We start from the raw sequence: 16,861 nt of genomic DNA on the forward strand, positions 1-16,861 counted from the left end.
TTCGTTTTTTGTACGACTTCATTTAGTTCATATAGACTTGGAATAAAGCGTAAGTATCATATGGATAACTTTTAGAACACTTTTATAGTGCTTTTGTGCGATTTTTGAAAATTGAAAGCATTCATTTTAATTGAATGTAAAAAAAAAACTTATTCTATTCAAAATCTGTCTTTTTATCTTCCAAAAACAAAAAAAATCATACAGGACTGGAACGATAATAATGACTAATGATGTTCATTTTTCTGTGAACTATCCATTTAAAACTATCCATATATTGTGGTTATAATTTATAAAAAATAAGCTCTTCCAAAATACAAGAGGTCTAATTAAACTGAATGAATTTTGAGCTGAAAAACATAAGCATATCGCTAAAATATGTAAATGTCACATTGGCAGTGGTTTACATTTATGCACGTTCATGCTTTCTTAGTTGTTGCAATCTAAAGCTGAAAGTCTGTTTTGTATACGCTACAAAAAAATCCAGCATCCTTGCTGATCTCCTCCATTGTAGACTGTGTGCGACCGCAGGAGATTCCTGTGTTGCCCTGTTCCACAGAGCGAGGGGAGAGTATGTGGAACCGTTTAATTACCCCTGAATCTACTCGCGACATGACGGGTGAACCGCAGAGTCTGTTTAAAACTGGCCTCCGGCCACAGACCGTGCAGAGAAAGCACAATCCACTCTCCGCAGCTCCAGATGACATACAAAACACAGCGCATGTACACAGAGCGAGAGTGACAGCCAAAGATAGTTTGACAAGAGGTGAAGTGCAGAAAGATAACTCTTATACGGATCTTTTATTTACTTCTAGTCTTCTTGGAGGTGATGCAATTTTTTAGATGATAAAATTCTTATTTGTCGGTTCATTCTAAAAATTTACAGAAACGGACAGAAATATCCCAGGCAGGGCTTACACGACTAAAATTGACACATGTGACAAAAAATGTGTGAAAATACTTTAAAATGTAGTTGCCATTGGTGACAGTCAAACTATGTGTTTTGTCTAAATGTGTCAGCGTTTCCTGCAAGCTCACAACAACAAAAAAATATAGCGTGAGCCGTGATGTCCGATTTGCGAACAAAAGACTCGTATGAACTGGTTCTTTTTAATGAGTCAATTAAAAAATGATTCACGTAACAGCTTCAAACTCGCTCATAAGTTAGTTTGAATCAGACTCACTCAGTCAGATGTTACTTCGTTTACAACTTACTCCATCACTGAACCGCGATTCGAACGTATCCGGAAACCTTTTCCGTGAAATACTAAACTTTAGGTTTGTGAGAACTATTTATGACTAGTTATTGCGACGTGCGACGTAAATATGTGGCACAAATTAGTCTGACAGCATAAAATTGGAACCAATTTATACTAGCCTATATAAAACTAAAAAAAAGTTTAATGAGTATTAAAAAAAAATGTTTTAAAGCTAGTTAAACTACAATACTTCTGAACTATCGTGCAACTCTAGCTCGCAGGCTAATGCGTCCTTAACTACTTGGCACAACCTGATTGGTTCATGCCGCATCTGCAGCCAATGAGCTTGCTGCTCAAAATTTAAATGGCTGGTTACCATTCACTGCTGCAGTTTGAAGCACGCTTTCAGAGTTCGTCTAAATCCTCCACCATCCCCAGCTTCACCTGTATAGATCTGCTATGGGTAATTGATATATGCTATTTGTGCAGAAGCAATATGTGTTACATACTCACAGCAACGTATCGGCATATGTATTGGCAGTAGCAAGTTCCTGTACAGCAGCAATAATCAACAAAAGCAGTAGCAGCGTTGCAGATCTTTTGCGCCAAACACATTAACATTGTCAAATCCATTACCATGCTAAAAATATTCAGAGAGTTGTCATGATAGACACACACACACACACACACACACACACACACACACACACACACACACACACACACACACACACACACACACACACACACACACTTACTTTGGCTCGTCTGGAAATGCTTGTCTAAGGACACCATTGAAATTCAATAACAGGTGCACCACTTCCCAACACACTACACTCAGTATAGTTAGTAATCTAATGCACAACATATCACACACACTGCATCTGAATATTCAAACACACTCCTTATTAATACATCTGCGTTATAAAGAGGAAGCTAAATGTGCAAATCCTTCAGCCAAGTGGGTGCTGAGAGTCATTAAAGGAGTCTAACATCTAATATGGCCAACAGAAGACTAAACACAACAGGATGTGATGCGTAAAAAGGTCAATAAGGACGAAGCCCTTCTACTGCCACAGAGTAAATAATTCATTCAGTAGAAAGACTTCAGGTGACCTTCAAGTTCCTTACAGCAGACTGGACAGAAGGAAAGAGCCAAATAAAGCAAGAGAATGAATAAGAGGAAGGACATGAACTATAAAAGAAAAACACACAGAATCATAGATAGACAGCAGCTTTTCCAGTAACAAGCTACTTTTTCCAACAAGCAGTGGAGCACAACGAAATTGATATAGCAATGTTTTTTTTTTTTCCACTTTTACAATTGAGGTGATGATCAAATGTGTTTGGCTAAAATGTGTCTCTCTCTAATATTGAGCACAAATTCTAATTCACAAATTAATATTATAATATTTATAACTATCGTTTAAAAATAGATGTGTGATAGTGTTAATAGATAAATTAGAAATACTTAAGTTAGAAAAGAATAAAAAGTTAAATGCAGTTGTTCATTGCGGAGCTCCGCACATAACGTGGAATAAATATTGTTAATCTGTCAGTACCTGATTCTTGTGAACATTGACATTAAATTGTAATCACATGGCTACTAATTCGTTCTCTGATTTTCATCTAGTTATTTCATGGCCACTAAATTTAACTAAATTTAATTAAACTAAAACAAGGCAACAAATTAGAACAATGTGACCACTATTTAACTAAAATGAGGGAAATAATATATTGTGGGAACTAATTCTTAATTTATGGCCATGATATCTTGATTTTCATGGATTGTTTTAAAATGGTATTTAGTGTAAATGGAACTATTTATATACAGTTCATAATATAATATAATATAATAAAAAATTATATTGTTTAACGGTAACTTAAGTAGCTTGACAAACTACAGTTTAAAAGAAGCTTCATCGTGTGAAAATGAGAGAGAGAAAGAGAGAGAGATCTACTTCTGGTGAAGAGGGTTAAAAGAGACAGGCAAGCGATGGATGCAGATGAGGCCGTGAGAGAAAGAGAAACCAGCATCATTCCCAGCCTCTCCATATAATCATTCCCATCCAGCCCAAAATCCTGGCTCGACGCCAGCTTGCACTTCACCCGGCAGCCAGCGAACAGCCCGCTATTATAGGATGCCTCCAGTCTGCGTCCAGTGCGGTCGGGCGCGGAGTGTCTATTTCGGAAGATTTAGGCTGAATTCCGACGACTCACAGTCTCTCGTCGTCCCAGTGTCGCCCATCCCAATCAATCCCAGGAGGCCATGGGGCATGGTAATGAAATGGGAAGCCTGGTAATTACGCGGTAGTGAGTAATTATCAGGTTGTTTCACAAGCACTTTAAAGTCCCGATGCACCATTTTATCAGTGTGTGACGGCGGGATGGCCTTTTCCATGAAGGGACCCCCTATCAGTCCACTAGTTGCCACCTGCAGGGGGCACTGTCTTCATATGCACCGACCACCTCCACCATAATCTGGCATCTCAGATGGTATTTATGCAGGGTTATGGGCACACATGGGCCCTGTAACCCACCGCTAATCCTATAGTGTGAATTCACAACCTCGTAACCACAAGTTTGAGATCCGAAAGGCAACCCGACAGCATCTAACAAGCATGTGAAGGCATATCCCACAAGCCTCCTCAAGCACTGACAGATGAACGGGGCTGCTGATAGCCCTGACAAGAGCAATTTTCACCAACGGTAGTTTAAAACATACGAGGGGAATAGAGAGAAGACATAGTGCTGGTATAATTACACGGAGGGGAAACGAAGAGGAAAATCTATCACTCGGCCATCATTTAACAACTAAGATGGATCTCTCCGTCTGTGATCGTCCGACTGGCATGACTGTAAGCGCCCCTAAATTGCAAACTCTATGTGCAACTTATGATAAATCTGTGTGTGAGAAAGTGATACCCCCCCTTCTCGGCGCTCGTTCAAGTGTGTGTCTCTGGAGAGCATGTCTGCGCGTTTATTTGGCTTAATTACTATGCTGCATTCACAGGGGGAGTGAGAATGAATGACACTTCACTTAACGACTACCCTCTCCTGGCCAACTACTGTCTGCCCACCGCCTTCATTAAAACAGCCACTCTCTTCCCTTCCCGCTCCCTCTTTGCCACTCTTCCTCCATCCTTTCCTCTCTTCCTCTCTCTCGTTTTAACACTCAGACACTGTGTGGGTGTGAACAGCGATCTGTCATACTGCAGAGCATCAAAAGAGCCATCAAGCACCTGTGGACTATGTCTCTCTGTTACACACACATCTCTATCACCATGGCCAGGTGTCTAATTATCTAAGCCTGCCTCCATTCTCACACATCTTTCTGGCCAGAAACACATCAGACACATTTTCTTTCTAACACACACACACACACACACACACACACACACACACACACACACACACACACACACACACACACACACACACACACACACACACACACACACACACACACACACACACACACACACACACACACACACACACACACACACAGCATTTGTTAATATTTGTTAATGTTAATTTCAACATTTCCTAATACATTATTAAAATAAAATGTTGTATTTGTTAATACACACACACACACACACACACACACACACACACACACACACACACACACACACACACACACACACACACACACACACACACACACACACACACACACACACACACACACACACCATTTGTTAATATTTGTTAATGTTAATTTCAACATTTCCTAATACATTATTAAAATAAAATGTTGTATTTGTTAATACACACACACACACACACACACACACACACACACACACACACACACACACACACACACACACACACACACACACACACACACACACACACACAGCACTTTTAAAGCATTTATTAATATTTTTTAACATTGCCCAATACATTATTAAAATCAAAAGTTGTATTTGTTATGACGTTATGACAATGACATTAGTTAATGCACAGTGATGCAACAAAAATGAACATCTATATCTGTATTACCTAACGTTAAAAATTAGCAAAATGTATTACTCATGGTTAATTCATGTTAGTTAATACAATTTTAGTAAAGTGTTACCCGTTTATTTTTACTCAAGATTTACTCAAAAACCAAAAACAGAAATTGTTAACACACCAGAAAAGAATGAAATACCCAGGTCTCCTAACCAGGGATAAAGCGATAAAGTGACAAGCGATAAAAGTTATCGTTTTGTCCGTAGCTAACGACAAGCGACAGGACATTTTGTCAAATGCTCAGTCACGGATTTCTGTAGCGTCGCACTGTGTAGCTGCCCTGATATAGAAATATCAGTTGGTCCAAAATCCTGTTCCACAAGTGTCCATTAAACATCAATTATCATCTATAGTCACACAGAATTTTCGCAATCATTGGAAATGTCTGGTTAGGATGCAGCATAACAGGATTCAGGGGAAAAAATAGGGGGTGGGGGTAGGCCTGCTATGATATAAGACTACACAGCCTATAGTAAAAGATAATGATTTTCAAACCTGAACCAAACATATTTTTATTCAATGATCAACAATCTGTCATTAGTCTTTACGCTGCCACAAAAAAGCATTGTGTTGGGGTTCCGGTACACCAGCCATGTCAACGAAAACAAATGAATGAAAATTAGCTTATCAATGCATATCTAAATTCGCACCTACGGTATCTTTGTAGAACTTCAAATAAAGAAACAAAAAAGATGCAGCAGCCAATGAGCAGCCGGAGGGGGCTGGCTGCAGGACGACTCAACCTCCACGGACAGTTTTTAATGTTTTATCAGACAGTAACTACTCAAGATTTTGCTTTAGTATAATTTTGGGGGCAATTAAGGCCAGATTCGGGATTCGGGACAACAGCTTAGATTTCGGGACTGTCCCAAATTTATCGGGACGTCTGATCACCCTAAATGGGGACCATTTTGACATTCCAAATTTATTTTGTGTATGCTAATGTCTTAATTGTGCAACCTCTATGTTTTTTTGAATGTATGTCAATCAAACTAAATCCAAATCCATTACGACATACGAAAAACTCTAACGTGAATCAGAGAAAACATAGCCATAAAGTGGACAGGTGGCATAAGTTTGGAAAGCATTGTGATGACGCAATGTGAGACTGTTTTCCCACAATGCTTTGGACCATCCAAGCACAACAGTATTAACTCAAAGAAGCATGTGATTAATCACAGGTGGACTTGCATCTTTTTTACATTAAAGTCTCCTTTCCCTTAAAGTTAAACAGCAGATGCTGATGGTCAGAGCAACAATTGGTTTCTTAAACCCTCTCTCTCTCTCCATTCTGCATGCTCTCTCTTTTTAAACAACACATTCTCAGACAAAAATAAATCGTCTTTTTCATTCTCCGTCTCTATAAAAAAAATGAGAGGGCATTAACAGACCCTGGTGGGGTAAACCCATGCCACACACAGACCTTACAATCGACACACCAGAAGTACAGATTCCCTGACAGAACAGAAGGCTATATTTACCAAATGAGGGAGAGAGATCACCGCCACACATCGATGCGTATACTTTTGGTCATGTTCCTGAACAAAGAACCACAGCAGACCCACTAAGCTTACATTAAAAAGGGAAACAGCCCAAAATATGCCAAAAATGTTGCCGCTTATTTCCGTGAGAGATGAAAGCTCTGGGTTACAAAGAGGCTGCTATAGTCTGGATCTCTCCGCTGTCTCCTATAAAATAGCACAGCCCGGAGAATAACATGTTTGCTGTTACCACCATTCACGCATAGCGGCCAGCATCACCAGAGCCTTCAAATGCAACACATAGAGTACAGTAAGAGAGAATCATGCTTCAAAATATACAATGTGTGCGAGTATGTGTATGCATGCTTGCTGGAGTGTGTCCACATGCCAATATAAGATTGAAGATCAGGACATAAACTAGTAAACACATTTGTGACACATTTGTGGCATATGCTTATTAATACCAAATAATGTTCCACTTGTTCCTCCTTTTCTTTTAAAAAGCCCAAAATCTGGGTTACAATGAGCAACGGAGAAATAGAAATAGAAACGGGGCCGATTCATTAGCAATAAAAAACAGTATTAATAGTATAGCCACTAAACATAAACAATGCATGTTAACATGATTTCAGTGAGAGAAAAAAAACACTTCGTAGTTTTTTCTGTGTAGTTGCATCTAATTTTACAACTTTGTTGCCATGACGACAGAATGCAATAAATCCTAAAATGCCTGTCAAAATGACTTTAACAGCTTTCCATTCAAATAATACAGGATAATTAATGTTAGTGCTTTTACAAAATTAGAAGCGTTACATTATTGCTTTTGAAATCCTCCAAAAATTTGCCTCATTCACTACAGTACATTGTACGTGCTTCACCGTAACCTTGGTTTATTCTTTTTTTTCCTTTAAAGAAAACAACGAGTAGGATAAAAATAATGTTTTAGTGCTAGTCTACATACTGTCGACTGAGTTTAACTTGTACTGAACCCACAATATTTCTTTAAAGGATTGCTGTAAAATCAATTTGGAGGCAAAAGAAATTCGATTTCTGGCCGCAACTGCAGAGTCATTACCCACGATACCTCATTCAGAGTTCACAAGCCATAAGACAGGGTACCCGTGCAGAGTTTAGAGCTATAGGACAGTGCACTGGAAAAAAATATGTAGAAGAGCCAATACATGCAGAAACACCACATGGAAACAATCTGTCAGTGCAAAATTTGAATAAATCATAAGCAAGAAAGTGAGAGAGAGAAACTAGAAAAAGGAATAAGACAACAATGACAGTGAAGAAAGTCAAATATATATATTTATAATGACATATATAATGACAAAAAGAGTCAAGTTTGAGAGTACACATAGGTTTAAGATGGGTAGTAAGAATAAGGAAAGGTAATAAAGCTTGTGTGCATTATGAAATAGTGATGGGTCTGGGTGCAAAACTTACCCTTGTAAGAGAGCTTGAGTCTGGGCACATTCTCTTTGGTGTGCTGGGGTGCAACTCTTCCAGGTAAAGCCACCCCACACAACAGCAGAAAAATCCCAACTAGGTAATCCATGGTGCTGGAGCGCTGGCCTCCAGCCCAGGGGGGCTTGCAGCCCACAGTGCCCAGAGCAAAGGGCTTCCCTCTGGGATAGCCGAGATCTTCCGATTCCCTCCTTACTTCAAAAGATCCAGCGCCTGGTGCTTCTCCCCAAGGAGGCAATCCGAAATCAGATTCCAAGCGAGACAGGAGACGGGGGTTCACATGGCTCCATGTGGGGGGCGTTTCACCGGTCGTGGGGGTAAAGGTGTACTCCTCTGGGATGCGTTCTCTGACACTGGTAGGGAGGACCGCAGAGTGGGATTCTGTGTTTGTGGGAGAAGTAGAGTTTCAGTAGGGGATCCGGCAGACCCTCTCTCCGCTCTGGCTTCGCGCACACACTCTCTCACACACACTATCACAGACTACTTCTGCCTGTGTCCACTGCTCAGCCTGAATGAGAAGGAGAGCGAGAGAGAGAGACGTACACCATCCACCGGAGCGCAGGAGGGGAGGAGAGGAGAGGGAGGGGGAGCAGCTGAAGGGGGAGGAGGGGGTTGAACGAGGGAGCGGAGCTGAAAGGAGAGGTATGCGAAAGACTCTTCTGCAAAGGTTTGCTTGCTCTGTCTGTGTCCTTTTCTGCATTGCTTATACGCTGCACCTTCAATGCATTGTCTTCCCAGCTGCTCTCTCCTTTTTGGCTTTCTGACAGACCTTCATATTTCATCACATTCCTAGCCTCTAAAATATTTCTGTCTGTTCTGCAATATTAATAGAATAAAGTATTAAAAAATAAAAGAAATATCTAGATTACAAAATTGAGAAATGAATGAATAAATAAATCCTCAGCTATTTTAAGGTGTTTCTCTTTTTGCCACTGTGAGAAATATGTTCCTCTTTGGTGTCCATAAATCAACTTCAGTCTTTCTAATAAAACATGAGGCAATTAAATCAGACGTACTGATAATCCTGAAAACAAAACAAAAAGTGAAACATCGAGCCAGTCTAGCTAGACTATCCTGCATTCTTCTCTCGCTCACTCTCTGCTTGTTGCAACAAAGCCTCTGATAGACAGAAGTGTTAATGTGTGATTTTTCACCCCTGAGTGCTAAAGACAAAAGTGACTCACAAACACCAGCTGAGTGTGTGAAGGTATTTAACAACCTTGCAAATGTGCAAAAAAAAAAAAAAAAAAACATAGATCTCTCAATGCCTTTAGCGTGTATGTGTGTGAGTGTTTTCTGCTTTCATGAGCGGGTCTGTGCCAAAATCTCATCACCTTTACTATCAAACATGCTCTTTAGGTGTTTACACCACATAGACTTGTGGGGATGATGGACAGACCCTACAACCTCCACACTTCCTTATATCAGCAGGCTAAAAAAACACCTGCAGCCTGATCTCTATCAACCCACAGCATTTACATTACATTTACATTTATTCATTTAGCTGACGCTTTTATCCAAAGCGACTTACAATATATCAGAGGTCGCACGCCTCTGGAGCAACTAGGGGTTACGTGTCTTGCTCAGGGACACATTGGTGTCTCACAGTGGATTCGAACCCGGGTCTCTCACACCAAAGGCATGTGTCTTATCCACTGCGCCATCACCACCCCGCAGCAGAGACCGCATCCCAGGTTGATCGGCTGGCATGTCAAGGTTTTCCTCTGGTCGTCGCTCTCTCGTACACAGCTATGTGAAGGGGATTTGTCAGGGCGCTATGACTAATGATGTCTTAATGAATTGCGACTCGCAGTGCACTAAAACGAGATAGCTCATTGACAACTAGTTTCTAGAAGCCTGTCAGTAGCAAAGTGGTAAATATAGCCTCCGAAACATGAGATCCACAGAAGAGCGGCCTCCTCGAAACACAGGGAATGGATCCTGCCAGTCAGAGAGGCTTTGATAAATACGGCATTTGTGTTGGGATATATATACAAGTTTGTAAAGTGTTCCTGTAATCATTATTGCAATGAAATGGGTCTTTGACACCTGTTGGTGTGGAATGATTTGTGCACTCTACTGTATAAATAACAAATGTAAATAATTATCTGTCTGTCACTTACGACTAGGCCTATAGGCAAATGTTCACATTGCTGGCGTGTACAGTATATGCAAGACCACACATCTGCATGCAAAAATCAATTACACGTTGGTGTCTCCCTGCATCCACTCTTTTGTTCCTATTAAAGGAGTAGTTCACTTTCAAATGAAAATTAGCCCATGATTTACTCACCCTCAAGCCATCCTAGGTGTTTATGACTTTCTTCTCTCAGACGAAGAGTTATATTAAAAAATATCCTGGCTCTTCCAAGATTTATAATGGCAGTGAATTTCAACCAACAGATTGGAGCTCAAGAGTAGACAGCTGTTGGCTGTTTGGCCGGAAGCTAGAATTTTACTTTGTAACGTGTGAAATATTAACACTTTTCTTACACAAACTCATCGTTTTGCTTCAGAAAGCCTTTATTAAAGGAGTAGTTCACTTTTTAAAAACTTTTGTTGATAATTTACTCACCCCCATGTTTTTTTAATGAAAACATTCTAGGATTTTTCTCCATATAATGGACTTCATTGGGTACCAAACGGTCCAAGGTCCAAATTACAGTTTCAGTGCAGCTTCAAAAGTCTTTAAACGACACCAGACGATGCATAAGGGTCTTATCTTGCGAAACGATCGGTCTTTTCAAAAATAAATAAAAAAGTTTAAGTTTTATCACCTTGCTCTGTTCTGTGATGCATGTTCGTGACTCTCCTGTTCGAACTCGTTCATCAAAATGAACAAATCTTTTTTCGAGTCATTTCGTTCATTCAAAGAAAGAAAACGCAAAAAAAAAAGATTTGTTCATTTTGATGAACGAGTTCGAACAGGAGAGTCACGGACGTGCATCACAGAACAGAGCAAGGCGAACATTTGTGCTTATAAAACTTAAACTTTTTTATTTATTTTTGAAATGACCGATCGTTCCGCAAGATAAGACCCTTATGCATCGTCTGGTGTCATTTAAAGCCATTTGAAGCAGCACTTAAATTGTCATTTGGACCTTGGACCGTTTGGTACCCTGTGAAGTCCATTATATGGAGAAAAATCCTAGAATGTTTTCATCAAAACCTTAATTTCTTTTCGACTGAAGAAAGAAAGACATGGACATCTTGGATGACATGGGGGTGAGTAAATTATCAGCAAAAGTTTTTAAAAAGTGAACTACTCCTTTAACCCACAGGAGACGTTTGGAGTTCGTTTACGAAGGATGGATGCACAGCTTCAATCTGTTGGTTGCAATCCACTGCCATTATAAAACTTGGAAGAGCCAGGACATTTTTAATATAATTCTGATTCTATTCATCTGAGAGAAGAATGTCATATACACCTAGGATGGCTTGAAGGTGAGTAAATCATGGGCTAATTTTCATTTGAAAGTGAATTACTCCTTTAAGGATGATATGAGCGATGGTTGGTGACTACAAATAATTTTTTGTCTGATTTTCCAAATAAAATATCCCAAAATCCTAGAAACAAAGTTAATTTACTTGAGGATCAACATTATCAACTAGGATCATCAAAATACCACACAATGTTTTTTTAAAATGTATTATTCAAAATGATTAATTGAGATATATTAATTGCAATATAAATAAATACATTCTATTTACACACACTACATAAAAGGTTAAATATAAAAATGTGAAATAAAATTATATAAAATATTAGATTCAATATTTAAAAGTTTGATGTTATATATATTTTTTAAAAGTCTATATATAAATAGTCATGTTTTTTTGTTAAAATATATTCGTTTTAAGTATGTGAACATTTCTTTACCTTCACTCTCTCATTCAACAAGCTGTTCCCTTCCTGGATTTTGTTCTTTGTAGGTCATTGTCATGACTATTACGATAACTGGCGGCCACGTTCAAGGTTCCACACTGCCGGAAGGAACTTCCTGTTTGAAAGGTCACACTTCCTGTCTGAGGAACACACAGCATTGTCGTCTCTCCAAACCAAGTACACCAAGTCAGCAGATATTACTAAACCACACGCACTTACCCTCCTAAAGTCGTTTTGGGTTAGATGAGTGGAGGAGAGGAGGGATGGATGGAAAAAGAAAGAGAGGAGAGGTGTAATGTTTGCGTGGCATAAGATGTCAGTCTCCACTCTACCCACATCCTCCACTCGCAGTGATGACAGATCAGACGCCTTGGTCTGCTCAATCAACACATGGCCCAGTGAAAGAGAGAGATGCAGAGAGAGAACGAGAGAGAGCAATAAAACGAAAAGAAAAAAAACAAATCACATCTGCTCATGAACAACAAGCCTGTAGAATGGAATTCTGCACATAGCGAACAACACAAGTGAAATAATTTAGTGCTGTTATAAGGACGATAGATAGATAGATAGATAGATAGATAGATAGATAGATAGATAGATAGATAGATAGATAGATAGATAGATAGATAGATAGATAGATAGATAGATAGATAGATAGATAGATAGATAGATAGATAGATAGATAGATAGATAGATAGATAGATAGATAGATAGATAGATAGATAGATAGATAGATAGATAGATAATGACAGCTATAAAGTGTAAATGCCTAAGCAAACAGGGCCAAAAACAAGCCTTTCTTTCTCTTTCGCTCTCTCTCAAGAGAGTATTCAAGTAACCCTAGGGCTTTATCACACACCAAAAAGAAAAGGAGGGCTGATAACGTAATCATTTTACCAGAGATTCCTGCTGGGACAGCAAAGCCCCCTGGAACATGTACTCCATTACTCGATGTAATAGAGAGGTGTTACACCGGCAGAGGAGACAGGAGGTGATGAGAGAGAGTGAACGCTGATGATGTTTTGGGCAATTGTTAACTCTGACTTTAAAAAAAAAATTATAATAGAGGCACAAATGCAAACAATCTCTTTTATACTTGGAATATATTAAAAACCTTTTCTACTTGTTTTATTACAGCACTGTGAACGTCATGACGGAGCACACAGATGCTGCACTGAATTTGTCAGTTTTCCTCAGAACTTGAGGGTGTGTTTGGCTCATTTAGTACCTCCTGTCCACTTCCATTTCGGATAAGGGTCTTTCCTCTGCTTCATCGGAGGTGCAAGGGTCAGAGGTCAGCCTTCATTTCAAAAAAGAGGTCACAGTTCTTGCCACGCAAGCGACTGAAGTTTCATAATCTACCGTTCCACCCTCCACATGCCCCCACCTTGACACCCTCCCCCTCATGAAAGCTTTTGATATTAAATATTTTTGTTTGTAAACAGAATGTAAATAAACAGTGACGAACCACATTATGATGTATGAGTGAAATGGCACCCTCATACAAAAATGAAAGAGCGTCAGGGTTGAGAAACCGGGCTGAATATATATTTTTTTATCAGTAATTTGTTCCCGTCTATCACAGTGGAGGAAGCATCCCGCAGCGTCTTCGCCACAGATGCATCCGTTCCAGCGGTGCATCAACGGGGTCTTCGAATTTCAGAAGTGATTTACAAAGCAGAACAGAGGAAGAAAGAGAAAAAAAAACTTTCAACTGATTCATAAAGTCTGACAGTGTCTGGACTTGTCTTACAGGTGATGTAATGTGAGTGGCAGACAGCAGGATGAGGTGGAGATATATCACTGTGTAGTTTGGCGTGGGACAATCTCAAGTTAAAATGAGTGCAAATGGAAAGACTTTGTGCACCTGGATCTCATTCACTGTTTTTGTTTGTCAGTTAACCAAGTAAAATGCTCTAAAAAAAGAGAAATGGTAGTTTGAAAAAAAAAATACAATAAAGTACTGTGGTTGTACCATGATAGAGTGGTGGTATCAGATGGTAATACCATGGTACTTTAGTGTATACACCCTGATACTGAATGCTTTTGATCTATGCCACTGCTGCTGAATCTTCAGTGCCATTAAGTGCATCAAAAAAATATAGTGCAACCACCGAAGTCTGATTCTTCAATTAATGATTCTTATGAACCAGTTATTTTAAGTTAATCAAAAACATACAGTGCAAACAGTGTAGAATGATTTCTAAACAAATGACTCATAAGAATCAGATATTTTTGGTAAATCATAACATACAGTGCATTCAGTGCAGTTTGATTCCCAAATGAATAACTCTTATGAACCGGTTCTTTTTAGTGAATCAAAAACACAGCATAAAAAGTGTAGTCTGATTCCTGAATGAATTACTCTTACGAACCAGTATTTTTTGTGAATTAAAAACATCCTGTACAACCAAGTGTCTGATTCCTAAACAAATTACTCTTATGGTTCTTTTTAGTAAAAAAAAATCAGTACAACAAATATACTGTAGTCTGAACAAACAGTTGTTTTAATGCATAATAGTTTGAAAAGATGTCTAACGAATCTTTCACTGAACCGAATACATCAGAGTGGTTACTGAATCAACATGTGACTCACTTACTGAACACACATGAAACACATGATATAGTAGCTACAAAAAACATGGGACGTTTTTGGTACTTTTTTGTTAGTGAAAAGTTTATAGCCCTATTACTTGGTTTAATAGACTCTGTACCTAAAAAGAACAAACAACACTAGTTCCAGGGTAGATATTGAGTCAGCTTTCAATGGATGTGCAGGTCTCCGCTCCGGATCACAGGAGTTTATTGTCCGTTGGAGTGCTCCTAAAAAGCACTAGTGATGTGGAAAGGCCTAGTCAAGTTTGTGAGGAAGCTGAACTAATCCAGGAGGCAAAAGGTCTTTTTAAATCTCATGTATATGTAAATGTTGTGTGGCGTCAGTGAATGGCTCGGTCCGTAGAGCTTAACTCCAGATCGGCTGAGACAACAGAAAAGCGCTCATTATTCCATTTGTCTAACCCAATCAGAAGGCTTAAGCCGGCAGAAAATCCCTCCTGCAACCCCCAGTCAAGGTGAATTGGGGTTAAGAAGGACACAGAAAGAGCATTAGCTTCTTTGCTAGGCTGCTGAAATTAAAATGTAACCAAATCAAATGGAGAGTTTCAGCTATAGGGGTCAATTACTGAATTAGGACACGCTTGTTTTTGGAAATGGTAAGTGGGCTTCATGAAGTTCACAAAAGTTTAAAAATCAACCAAAGACATACAAACAAGCATACTGCTGTGAGTGAACCGTTCAGAAAGTTAGTGGCAGATGGAGAACTTTGGCCACTGCGTCGCATCTCATTACTATTTTCAATGCCTCGCACAATGGACCGCATTTTTAAGTTGTGTCAAATGAAAGTTTTAAAACTTTCATAGTTGACTTAAAACTGCAATGCTCTGTTCCATTCCACAGATCCCTGGACTGAAAATAAATTTTGACACAAATATCATTGAAACTGATGCTAAACCCTATCCCAAAATTTAAAAGCCGGCCCTTTTGGGTACAGTATGTATACTAATACTATATACTAATCATTAAAAATAAATAAATAAATAAATAAAATAAAATAATAAAACCCATCTCCTTTTTTTTTTGGGAAACAAAGGACATCAAAGGCTTATATAAATCTGTCCAGCATGTCCTGAATCTCTGGTCTTGGATATCCCTGTTGTCAGGCACAGGGCTCTTCAGCTTGGGAAAACTATCACAATGAGATTGCAGTCCAGCCTGCATCTCTATTAAACATTTACACGCTTGTGAAACGAATAAAAACTAACCGCCAGCACTCACGTTACAGCCAAGCTGAGGAGTCATATTTAATATGGAGCTGAAGTACTGCCAAAACATATCAGGGTGAAAGAGAGAAAAAGAGAGAGAACAGCAACTGTAATCCTCTTTCGAATGAAACCTGATGATCTGCGATAAAATCCATTTATATGGGGTGTTTTTGGTGTAGCGCTTGATTCGATTTGCTTTATGCACCGTTTTTGTGTTTAAGCAAAAATATAATGAGTCAGTCTGTGACCTTATGTGACTGTCTATGAACTTGAAACTCTTACATCACACATTAACATGACAGTGCCACCAGGGGAAAAGGCCTTTGTGACAGAAGCATGAGGGTGGATGATTGCACAAATAACCGGATGCTCTTCAACGTAGGTGCTTCTCTTGGACATTGAATGCTTCCTGTGAAAGCGCAGTTAATGCAATGTGGCATTGCGATGAGTCACAGTGTTTGCTGCTAGTGATGAAATCCAGCTGTGAGTGTCAAAGAGCGACAAACATGTTTTTTACGACAATGACGCACAACACGACCTCAGGGACAGGTTCAGATTTGCAGCCCACCTTTACCAGCCAACAAGGAACATTCTCAGAACGTACCTAACATTATGGAAAGATTCTCTGAAAGTTATGTACAAATGAACATTTTCGTTCATGGAATATTTTTTTTCCAGAAATGTTTATCTAACATTTTTTAAATAGTTTCAGAACTAATAGTAATGCTCCCATAATGTTTGCAAAATTATTCAATTGGAATGTTCCCTTAATGTTTGCATAACCTTTGTTTTTTTTTTTACATTTTAAAACTAATTGTTTTAAGTTAAAGGGCACCTATTATGCAAACTTCACTTTTACATGGTGTTTGAACATAAATGTGTGTTGGCAGTGTGTGAGCAAAACCACCGTAGAATGATACAAATCCACCCAGTTGTTTTTTTACAATCTCAATAAATCATAAGCACTGTCTCAGACTGAGC

General features: G+C 39.1%; 1 protein-coding gene across 2 annotated transcripts in view; it reads right to left on the minus strand.

Moving 5' to 3' along the window:
• sema3aa (sema domain, immunoglobulin domain (Ig), short basic domain, secreted, (semaphorin) 3Aa) overlaps positions 1-16,861 on the minus strand; it is a 93,563-nt gene that overhangs the window by 25,422 nt on the left and 51,280 nt on the right. Inside the window, exon 1 of one of the 2 annotated variants that reach the window (XM_077234680.1) lies at positions 8,153-8,733. The exons of the other annotated variant lie outside the window; for it this stretch is intronic. Within the exon in view, the coding sequence (XP_077090795.1) occupies positions 8,153-8,264 (112 nt within the window). The 5' untranslated portion in view covers positions 8,265-8,733. Of the gene's footprint in view, positions 1-8,152; positions 8,734-16,861 lie in introns of those variants that run through there. 2 annotated transcript variants of the gene reach the window in all.

This window comes from Siphateles boraxobius, unplaced genomic scaffold (genome assembly GCF_051911475.1).
Source record: "Siphateles boraxobius isolate OS27281-9 unplaced genomic scaffold, OSU_SipBor_1 19, whole genome shotgun sequence".
In the NCBI taxonomy this organism is placed as follows: domain Eukaryota; kingdom Metazoa; phylum Chordata; class Actinopteri; order Cypriniformes; family Leuciscidae; genus Siphateles; species Siphateles boraxobius.